Genomic DNA, 11,082 nt, shown 5'->3' with positions numbered 1-11,082 from the left:
ATACAAGAACTTGTGGGCCCTCAATGAAACTAATGAGCAGTAGGCTTAGAACAGATAAAAGGAAGTACGTTTTCACCAAAGAGTAAACAATATATGGGATTCACTACCGCGGGAAGTGGTGGGGGCTACAAGCATAGACAGCTTCAAGAGGGGATTGGATAAACATGGAGAAGAGGTCCATTGGTGGCTGTCTCTGGGGCTGTGATGCTCAGTATTCTTGGTGCTTGGGGGACAACAGTGGGAGGGCTTCTGGAGTTCTGGCTCCGCTGATGGACCACCTGATGGCACCTGGGTTTTGGCCAGTGTGTGACACAGAATGTTGGACTGGATGGGCCATTGGCCTGATCCAACGTGGCTTCTCTTATTTTCTTATGTACCCTAACTTTTTGGAAGCTCTCTCCCCAGCCTGTTTCCTCTTCCTTGTCTCATCGGTCTCCTCTTTCTGGGATCCCAATTCTGTTTCAGGTACAGGAGGAAATCATGCAGGAGCGTTACCCTGGAGCAACCTTTCCAGGTAATGTCTAAAGGGGTGTCTTTTCCAGTGGGTGTTCTCCTTGAGTGTAGGTGGGCTGCTTTTATGCCCCCCTCCTGTGCTGTGTGGGAAAGAGGGAGGAGGAGGAGGAGATTGGATTTATACCCCGCCCTTCACTACCCAAAGGTGTGGCAGAGCTGCTTACAAACTCCTTTCCCTTCCCCTCCCCTCCCCACAACAGACACCCTGTGAGCAGTGTTCCCTCTAATCTGAGTTAGTGTGAGCTAGCTCACAGTTTTTTAGCCTCCAGCTCACACATTTTTGTCTCAGCTCAGGAAGGATGGCCTCCAGAGCAAACTGATTTATGCAGTAGCCAAATCGTTTGCTCTTAACTTTAACACCAGTAGCTCACAAAGTAGAATTTTTGCTCACAAGATTTCACAGCTTAGAGGGAACATTGCCTGTGAGGTAGGTGGGGCTGAGAGAGCTCTTGACATAAACTGCTCTTTTTCAAGGACAGCTCTTATCAGAACTACGATTTGCCCAAGGTCATCCAGCCAGGTGCAAGTGGAGGAGTGGGGAATCAAACCCTGTTCTCCCAGATTAGAGTCCGCACACTTAGCCACTACACCAAACTGGCTCTCCAAAGGTGCTCCATTCCATCTTCTCCTTTTCAAATATTCCCTGTCAGTCCAAAAGTATCCATGTATGAACCAGCAATTTAAGTTATGTCCATGAGCCATTATACAGAGAATATATTTTCCCCCAATGCTCAAGGAACAGAAATGGAAAGAATGCCTTCCAAGTACCCTTTTTCCTTCACAGGTGGTGCCATGAAACCGGTGAGGTATTCTTTGCCATCTCTTTGTGACAAAGCTGCTTCCGTGAAGCCAGAGCAGGTAAGGGTGGAACTTCAGATCACACCCCTGGGTGCCTCCCCCCACCTCTCCCCCTAGGCCTGAGAGATTATTCCTCTTCCTTTTCACTGCGGTCCTGCTCACTCAACAGAAAAGGATGGTACCTCATAAAGGTTTGAATGCTTCAGCATATAACCAGAATCCTTATTGATTGACCTTAGAAGGAAAGAACTGCTACATTAGCGTGAGGAGAAAGAGCTTCCTTTTTTGTGTCTTTTCAGGGTCTGGTGACCTTTGAGGAGGTGTCTGTTGATTTCTTGGAGGAGGAGTGGGCTCTGCTTGATCTGGACCAAAGAATCCTTCACAAGGAAGTCATGGAGGAGAATTGTCAGGTTGTGGCCTCTCTGGGTAAGGCTCCCCTGTCCCTTTGATTCACAGGTGCTGAAGGCAGAAATGGCTCCTTCTAAGAAGGACGGTAGTAGGGCTCTTCTCATAGGGAAGCATGGTAAGCAGTGGGGTACCGCAGGGATCAGTACTTGGTCCACTGCTTTTTAACTTGTTCATTAATGATTTGGAGATGGGAGTAAGCAGTGAAGTGGCTAAATTTGCGGATGATACAAAGTTGTTCAGGGTGGTGAAAACCAGTGAGGATTGTGAGGCACTCCAAGGGGATCTGTCAAGGATGGGCGAGTGGGCGTCAACATGGCAAATGGGGTTCAATGTGGCCAAGTGCAAGGTGATGCACATTGGAGCCAAAAATCCTAAATATAAATACACATTGATGGGGTCTGAACTGGCAGAGACTGAGCAAGAGAGAGATCTTGGAGTTGTAGTGGATAACTCACTGAAAATGTCGAGACAGTGTGTGACTGCAATAAAGAAGGCCAATGCTATGCTGGGGATTATTAGGAAGGGTATTGAAAACAGATCAGCCAATATAATAATGCCCCTATATAAATCAATGGTGAGACCTCATTTGGAATACTGTGTGCAGTTCTGGTCACCACACCTTAAAAAGGATATTATAGCTTTGGAAAAAGTGCAGAAAAGGGCAACTCGAATGATAAAAGGGTTGGAACACTTTCCCTATGAGGAAAGGTTAAAGCGCTTAGGGCTCTTTAGCTTGGAGAAAAGACGACTGAGGGGTGACATGATCGAGGTTTATAAGATTATGCATGGGAAAGAGCAGGTAAAGAAAGAGGTACTTTTCTCCCTTTCTCACAATACAAGAACTCGTGGGCACTCCATGAAACTGCAGAGCGGTCGGGTTAGAACGGATAAAAGGAAGTACTTCTTCACCCAAAGAGTGATTAACACATGGAATTCACTGCCACAGGAAGTGGTGGGTGCTACAAGCATGGACGGCTTCAAAAGGGAATTAGATAAGCATATGGAGCAGAGGTCCATCAGTGGCTATTAGCCACAAGGTATAGCTAGGGGCTCTGGGGCAAGTGATGCTCTGTCTTCTTGGTGCTTGGGGGGGGGGTCAACAGTGGGAGGGCTTCTAATGTCCTGGCCCCACTGCTGGACCTCCTGATGGCACTGGTATTTCTGGCCACTGTGTGACACAGAGTGTTGGACTGGATGGGCCTTTGGCCTGATCCAACATTGGCGTCTCTTATGTTCTTATGTTCTTATGGACCATCGTTAGGGGAGTGGAGTGGATCAGGTCCACACACAGGTAAGGGGGAAGAATCTGCATGAGTAGTGGACTTCCGAAATATTAGTTCGTAAGCAAATAGGAGAGTTTGTAAGGTTAAAAAAAAAATCCTCTAAAGGGCCATTGAGGATTGTACAGATGAATGGCCATGGAAAGGCAAGGGGCAGACAGCCAAAACGGAGGGTTTTTTACTTGGTCTCATCATGGGCTATTCTGAGCTCTTTCAGGGAATGAAGAAGAAGAAAAGAGATTGGATTTATACCTCGCCCTTCAATTGGAGTCTCAGAGCGGTTTACAATCTCCTTTCCCTTCCTGTCCCCACAACAGACACCCTGTGAGGTCGATGGGGCTGAGAGAGCTCTTGAGAGAACTGCTCTCAAGAGAACTTGTGAGGGACCCAAGGTCAGATAAAAAAAATAACCTACATAGACCAAGAAATCAAATCAAAAAAGCTAGTTGCAGATACTTTATCTGTTTAGAATGTGATAGTGACTCCTGACTTCTGCAAAGTATAAACATTCCCAGAAGGCAAAAGTCATGTGAGGCAAATTTGTGTACAGGGTTATCAGTACCTAAAGGCCTCAGCACTTAGCAGAGTCCTGAAGCCTCCTGGAAACAGAACCTCAGATTAAACTATAGAGCAGTGGTGGCGAACCTATGGCACAGGTGCCAGAGGTGGCCCTCAGAGGTGGCCCTCCCTGTGGGCACGCGTGCCATCACCCCAGCGAGGCCCAGACCATCATTAAAGTGTCGAATTCTCTGCCAAATAATTTTAAGTAAATGAAAGTATTTGGGATTCCTTTCCTTACTTTGTTTGGATCATCTTAAGTTAATGTATGAGTTGTTTTTTCTAAAGTAAAACCTCAGTATTCAGGTTAAATTGCCGTGTTGGCACTTTGCGATAAATAAGTGGGTTTTGGGTCGCAGTTTGGGCACTTGGTCTCTAAAAGGTTCGCCATCACTGCTATAGCGCATACTTGCTATAGAAATCAAAGTACCATGAGTGTACCAGAGGTTTAGCAGAGGCCTGAGGCGCAATCCAGCCCTAGCTTCCTTGATTCTCTGAGACAACCTAGTTTAATCCAGCTTTCCTTGACTTTTCTGACCCCAAAGACAAAGGTCTGACTTTCTTGTATATGTCAAATGTATGCCAAATGCTCATCAGAGACTTGGCTAACAAATTAGTTTCTATGGGTGAAAAGGGGTACTAAATGTCTGAATTCAGTTTTGTTCCTGGTTGTGCTGGCCAACTACCCTCAGTTATGGGTTTTGACCGAGCAACCAAGGATATCCTTTATAGAACTTTAAGTGCACTATTTATGTATTGGGGTTGTGTTGAAATATTCGATGCTGAATATTGAAATGCTACAAAAATGTTTTCTGACTTACGAGTGTGTAATGGTCCCTCTAAAGCAAGTCTTACTATCTTACAGAGAGTGATTACAATGTGGAATTCTCTGCCAGAGGATGTAGTGATGGCCACAGGTAGAAAAAACTTTAAAAGGGGATTAAATAGATTCATGAATGATAAGTCTACCAGTGGCTACTAGCCATGGTGATGGAGGGGAACCTCCACGTTCAAAGGCACGAAACCTCTGAATCCCAGGGCCAGGAGCAATGCTCCCTCTAAGCTGTGGAGTCTTGTGAGCAAAAATTCTACTTTGTGAGCTACTGGCATTAAAGTTGTGAGTGAACGATTTGGCTGCTGCATAAATTAGTTTGGAGCCATCCTTCCTGAGCTAAGACAAAAATGTGTGAGCTGGAGGCTAAAAAACTGTGAGCTAGCTCACACTCACTCAGCTTAGAGGGAACACTGGCCAGGAGGCAACGGGGGAAGGCCTCAGCCTTGATGCCCTGTTGCTGGCCGTCCAGAGGAACTGGTTGGCCACTGTGTGAGACAGGCTGCTGGACTAGATGGACTATTGGTTTGATTCAGCACTGGTCTTTTTATATTCCGGTGTGTAAGGGTGACAACATGCACTGCTGTGTTGGAACAGCTTCCCCTGTATGGTAGTGAAGTCTGAATACTAGCCAATTCGGCTCACCTTCTGTTCACCAGCTGAGAACATGGAGCCAGTTTGCTGTCACTTCACTGTTTGCAAACAGTTCAACCCCCTTGGGCAGGGGGACTTTTCAAGAGCAGTGTGGTACAACTGGAAGTCTAATGGAATTGTCATCACTCGTTCAACTTATATCAGAGAGCCTGATGGCAGTCCTACATTTCCCCCTCTCTCACAGAAATGGGTCCATGGCTCAGTGGTAGAGCAGCTGCTTGGCAACCAGAAGGTCCCAGGTTCCATCCTCAGCATCTGCTATTTAAGGAAATTGCAATTGCTAGCAACGTAGAGAACGCCTGAGCTTTGGCTTTTGACTTTGGAACTTGAGATTTGTGCCGTCTAATGCCAGCCCCAAAAGGGTTAGACAGTTGAGCTAGTTCCTTTATTTTCTTGCTGCATGATTTTAGAGAATTGAGTTGGCTATAGAATAAACCTTTATATCCTTTGAACTTGAAATAAACCTTATAAATTTATTTTTAAAAATAAACAATGGTCTGGCTACTTGTAAATGACTGCCCTGGGGGACCCACGGGGTTCAGGCTTGGACTCCTTGACACCTTAACTGAGGGGACAATTGTATGGCAGAAGACAGATCCTCAGGTACTTTAAAGGTACTTAAAGGTGATACCCCAGCACCAAGAAAGATGTCCTCGTTGGTCCATCTAGAGGAATTATAACTCTTCTTTCTGTGTTATACCTCTGAGGATGCCGGTCACAGCTGCTGGTGAACCGTCAGGTCCTACAATGCCAAGACCATGGCCATACAGCCCAGAAAATCTAGAACAACTAATGTAACTCTTCTGCAGTGTTCCCTCTAAGCTGAGTTAGTGTGAGCTAACTCACAGTTTTTTAGTTTCGAGCTCACACATTTTTGTCTCAGCTTGGGAAGGAGGGCTCCAGAGCAAACTAACTTATGCAGTGACCAAATTGCTGGCTCACAACTTTAATGCCAGCAGCTCACAAAGTAGAATTTTTGGTCACAAGACTCCACTGCTTAGAGGGGGCTGGACCTGGGATGTGATCAGTCCAGGGCAGGTGATGTGTTGGGGGGCAGCTGGTTTTTCCTTTATTTATTGTTTCTGTTGATTCTCCATGACTATCCTGCTCCTCTTTTAAGGAGTGGAAGCAGCATTTGTCAGGTTATTCCATTTACCTGCATAATGACCTTGTGATGTGGGAAAACGCTGGGAAAGAGTGATTGGCCCAAGACCACTCCAGTGCGCACTGTACAAGTGGGGAGCTCACCTTGTATCTTCATAGTTCATGAGGAGAACCCTCCTCCACCCTGTCTGTCCAGGAAAAGATGTTCTGTAATCTGTTTGAATCCAGGAGGGGATTGGCCAGCAGTCCCTCTAGTCCGGCCTCTCGTTTTCCAGAGTGGCCCAGTGGAGTCCCTGGAAGGTTCAGAAGAAGAGCCAAATCGTCCCCCTGCTTTTAACCACCCTTCAGAGAGGTATCTTCTCTTATCATGGTGGTTATACTGAGTCCCCTGGTCTCTGCTGGAACTACCCTCCAAGGAAGAATCAAAAACAAATTAATATGTGGCAAGATTTGTCTCCCTTTTCAGTGATTCCTGTTCCGTTGTAATCAAGAACAGTTAATGCATTTCTTTCCTTGATAGTCTTCTCTCTTTATTGCAGAGGCTGATAGTCCCCAGAATAAGTCCAAAGGAGAACTGCAATACTTCCTGTTGGAAGAAAAACAGCAGAGAAGAAACACTGAAATAAGATGGAAATGGGAAAATGAATCCTCCTCTTCTCAGGGTACTGAATCCCAAGTGTTTAATACATACAGAATCCACACAGCGGAGAAAGCATATAAATACTTGGACTGTGGAAAAAGCTTTTCTCAGAGTGCCCATATTACTGCCCATGGACGTATCCACACAGGGGAGAAACCATATAAATGCTTGGAGTGTGGAAAGAGCTTTGCTCGTAATGACAAGCTTACTGCTCATCAGCGAATCCACACAGGAGAGAAACCATATAAATGCTTGGACTGTGGAAAGAGCTTTGCTCAGAATGACAAGCTTACTGTTCATAGAAGAATCCACACTGGAGAGAAACCATATAAATGCTGCGAGTGTGGAAAAAGCTTTGCTTGGAGTGTAAAACTTACTGCTCATCGACAAATCCATACAAATGATAAAAAATATAAATGCTTGGATTGTGGAAAGGGCTTTTCTCGGAGCGACACACTTACTGCTCATCGACGAATCCATACAGGAGAGAAACCATGTAAATGCTTGGAGTGTGGGAAGAGCTTTGCTCGGAGTGAATCACTTACTACTCATCAACGAATCCATACAGGGGAGAAACCATATGAATGCTTGGAGTGTGGAAAGAGCTTTGCTTGGAAGACAAACCTTAATGTCCATAAACGTATCCACACAGGGGAGAAACCATATAAATGCTTGGAGTGTGGAAAGAGCTTTGCTTGGAAGACAAACCTTAATGTCCATAAACGTATCCACACAGGGGAGAAACCATATAAATGCTTGGAGTGTGGAAAGAATTTTGCTTCAAAGGGTGCCCTAACTGGCCATCAACGTATCCACATTGGAGAGAAACCATATACATGCTTGGAGTGTGGAAAGAACTTTGCTCGGAGCGAAATGCTTACTACTCATCGACGAATCCATACAGGAGAGAAACCATATACATGCTTGGTTTGTGGAAAGAGTTTTGCTTGGAAGACAAACCTTACTGACCATCAACGAATCCACACAGGGGAGAAACCATATAAATGCTTGGAATGTGGAAAGAATTTTGCTTCAAAGGGAGCCCTTACTGGCCATCAACGTATCCACATTGGAGAGAAACCATATACATGCTTGGAGTGTGGAAAGAACTTTGCTAGGAGCGAAACACTTACTACTCATCGACGAATCCATACAGGAGAGAAACCATACAAATGCTTGGAGTGTGGAAAGAATTTTGCTTGGAGGGGAGACCTTAAAGACCATCAACGAATCCACACAGGGGAGAAACCATATAAATGCGTGGATTGTGGAAAGGGCTTTTCTCAGAATCGCAACCTTGCTACTCATCGACGTATACACACTGGGGAGAAACCATATAAATGTTTGGAGTGTGGAAAGTGCTTTGCTCAGAAGACACATCTTGTGAAACATCAAAGAATCCACACAGTAGAAACTGAATAAATGCTTTTGGGCACTGAAAAAGCTTTGCTAAGTCATATGTTTAATACTCATTGATGAATCCACACAGGGGAAACATATGAATGAGTGGTTTGTGCAATGTGCTTTACAGAATTCAACCCTTAATTTCCATCAGAGTGCACCCACGGGGGAGAAATAAATGCTCTGAGTTTTGAAAGAGTTGCAGTTGCCCATGAAAGATTTCATATAGGGATTTTATACAACCATATAAATGCTGTGAGTGTGAAAAGAGCTTCATAACCTACTAGAAACCACACGAGAGAAACCGTACAATTGCTTGGAATGTGTAATGGTTTCAGTTGGAATTATTCCATGGTTTTGCGTAACACAATCCACAGTGGGGGGAAAGTGCTTCCAGTGTGCAAGAGCTTCAGCCACAAGCCTAACCTTGCAAGGCATCATGAGGTCCATGCAGGGGAACAACTTTGCTCCCTCTCAAAAAAACCAGAAGAAGGGGAAGCCATAGAAATGTTCACTGAGAGGCTGGAGTTTTTGTGCTAAATCAGGCTAGAACCAGAAGGCCTGGCCCAGATTAGCTGCACAGTACTCCTCTGCTCTTTGCAATGGAAGCCAAAGTTTACTCATGTGAAACCAGAAGAGTGCAAACAACCTAGACAAGGAGGGTGAAAAATATCCCCTCTGAAGAAGCACAAGGGGTATAACTACTTCCTTGGCCTATGACAGCCAGCGTGGAGGAGTGGTCAGAATGTCAGATCTGGGTAAAGGAGATTCAAGTTCGAATCCCCCCTCTGCTACAGAAGACTGTTGCCTGACATTGGTCCAGGCACACAGTCTCAGTCCGACGTACTTTGCAGGGTTGTTGGGAGTCTAAATGGAGGGGAGGAGAACAGTTTAAGCTGTGTTGTGCGGACTCTAATCTGGGAGAACCAGGTTTGATTCCCCACTCCTCCACTTGCACCTGCTGGATGACCTTGGGCAAGCCGTAGTTCTGGCACAGCTGTTCTTGAAAAAGAGCAGTTTCTGTCTGAGCTCTCTCAGCCCCACCCACCTCACAGGGTGTCTGTTGTGGGGAGGGGAAGGGAAAGGAGTTTGTAAGCCGCTCTGACACTCCTTTGATTAGTGAAGGGCAGGGTATAAATCCTTCCTCCTCCTCCTCCTCTTCTTCAGCAGTTGGAGCCAATATAGTTTAGTGGCCAGAATGTCTGTCTAGGATAAGGGTGGCCAAACCTGCTTATCATAAAAGCCACACAGAATAAATGTCAGATGTTTGAGAGCCGCAAGATATGAACAAATATTACAGACGTGTTTTTATTGAAAAAATATGCATATTTGCTTTTTGTTAAAATTAAATTAGACTGTGTGAAAGAGTCACATGCGGCTCCCAAGCTGCAGTTTGGCCACCCCTGGTCTAGGAGATCTGGTTTCCAATCCTGATTTTTCCACTGAATGTTGCCGTCTTACCTTGGGCCAGACACATTTTCAGCCTGACCTCCCTCATGGGGTCGTTGTGAGGGAAAATGGATTAGAAAAGAATGTAAGCCCCTTTGGGGACAAAGGCAGTGCTCGACATTTGTTATCAATCTAGTTTTGCGGGCCGGGCATTTCTTGGAGAGCCGTTGCAGCTGGCAGCGCAACCTGGGAGGAGCGGCCTTTCCAAAGCCTAGGGCCCTCTGTTCCTGCCCCGCTGTGGATGGCGATGTGCACTCCAGAAGGGTGTCTTCCGGTTGAACCCAAAAGGGAGGCTTCTTGGTCCGCTTTGCTGGGAGGGGAGAGTCAGATGCGACAGTGGGGCATTTCGGGGGGGGGGGAGCCTGTTCTCTGCAGCATTTAATTAACTTCCCCCTCAGAAATTTAAAGGAGCTGCGGTGGCTCAAGTGGTTAAGACGCTGAACTGCAGGTTGTGGAAGCTCGGTAGTTCAGCGGTTCGAGACCCAAGTGTGCCGCATGATGGCGTGAGCTCCCGTCTCTAGTTCCAGCTCCTGCCAACCTAGCAGTTCGAAAGCAAGAAATTGCAAGTAGATAAATAGGTACCACTTTGGTGGGAAGGTAACAGCGTTCCGTGCGCCTTGGGGTTTAGTCATGCCAGCCACATGACCACAGAAACGTCTTCGGACCGCGCTGGCTCTTCAGCTTTGGAACGGAGATGAGCACCGCAACCCTAGAGTCGGATTCGACCGGCTTTCGAGCAAGGGAACCTTTACCTTTACAGAAATTTAAATGCTCCCCTCATGAAAAAAACCTCCTGGCTACGGGCCTGGTTTTGCCCCCAGTTGTGAGGAAAGGATGGTCTCCGAGGCTCGTGGTTCATCAGTTATCGCTTCAGCTCTTCTGACAGGAGGCAGAGCTAAGGTTGTTGACCGAGAATTTGGAAATTCCTGGAGATTTCAGGATAGAACCTAGGGAGGGCAGGGTTGTGAAGGAGACATCGGGTCCACTCTCTACAGAGGCTTTTTTGTCCAGGGGAACTGATCCCATTAGCCTGGAGAAAAGTTATTCCAGGAGCTCCCCAGACCCCCACCAAAAGGATGGCAACCCTAGGCAGAGCTCATTCAGTATCCAGTTTGGTGTAGTGGTTAAGTGCACAGACTCTAATCTGGGAGAACCGGGTTTGATTCCCCACTCCTCCACTTGCACCTGGCTGGATGACCTTGGGCAAGCCGTAGTTCTGATAAGCCGTAGTCCTTGAAAAAAGAGCAGTTTCTGTCAGAGCTCTCTCAGCGCCACCCACCTCACAGGGTGTCTGTTGTGGGGAGGGGGAGGGGAAGGTGTTTGTAAGCCGCTCTGAGACACCTTTGGGTAGTGAAGGGCGGGGTATAAATCCAATCTCTTCTTCTTCTTCTATCCAACCAAGCATTAAATATTGTGAGTGGGCAAAGCTCTGGTTTCAAATAAAC

At 46.3% G+C, this 11,082-nt stretch overlaps 1 protein-coding gene across 1 annotated transcript in view; it reads left to right on the top strand.

Annotated features, from left to right (window-relative positions):
• The window catches only part of LOC107115503, an 86,275-nt gene that overhangs the window by 58,362 nt on the left and 16,831 nt on the right, over window positions 1–11,082 (top strand). The window contains 4 exon segments of the mRNA XM_015417223.1: window positions 466–514; window positions 1,298–1,371; window positions 1,611–1,737; window positions 6,687–8,194. Coding sequence (XP_015272709.1) covers window positions 466–514; window positions 1,298–1,371; window positions 1,611–1,737; window positions 6,687–8,194 — 1,758 coding nt within the window.

Source organism: Gekko japonicus, unplaced genomic scaffold (genome assembly GCF_001447785.1).
Source record: "Gekko japonicus isolate JY-2015 unplaced genomic scaffold, Gekko_japonicus_V1.1 scaffold1562, whole genome shotgun sequence".
Taxonomy (NCBI): domain Eukaryota; kingdom Metazoa; phylum Chordata; class Lepidosauria; order Squamata; family Gekkonidae; genus Gekko; species Gekko japonicus.
Note: the sequence above shows the minus strand (reverse complement) of the source record. Positions and strands in the feature narration are given on the sequence as shown.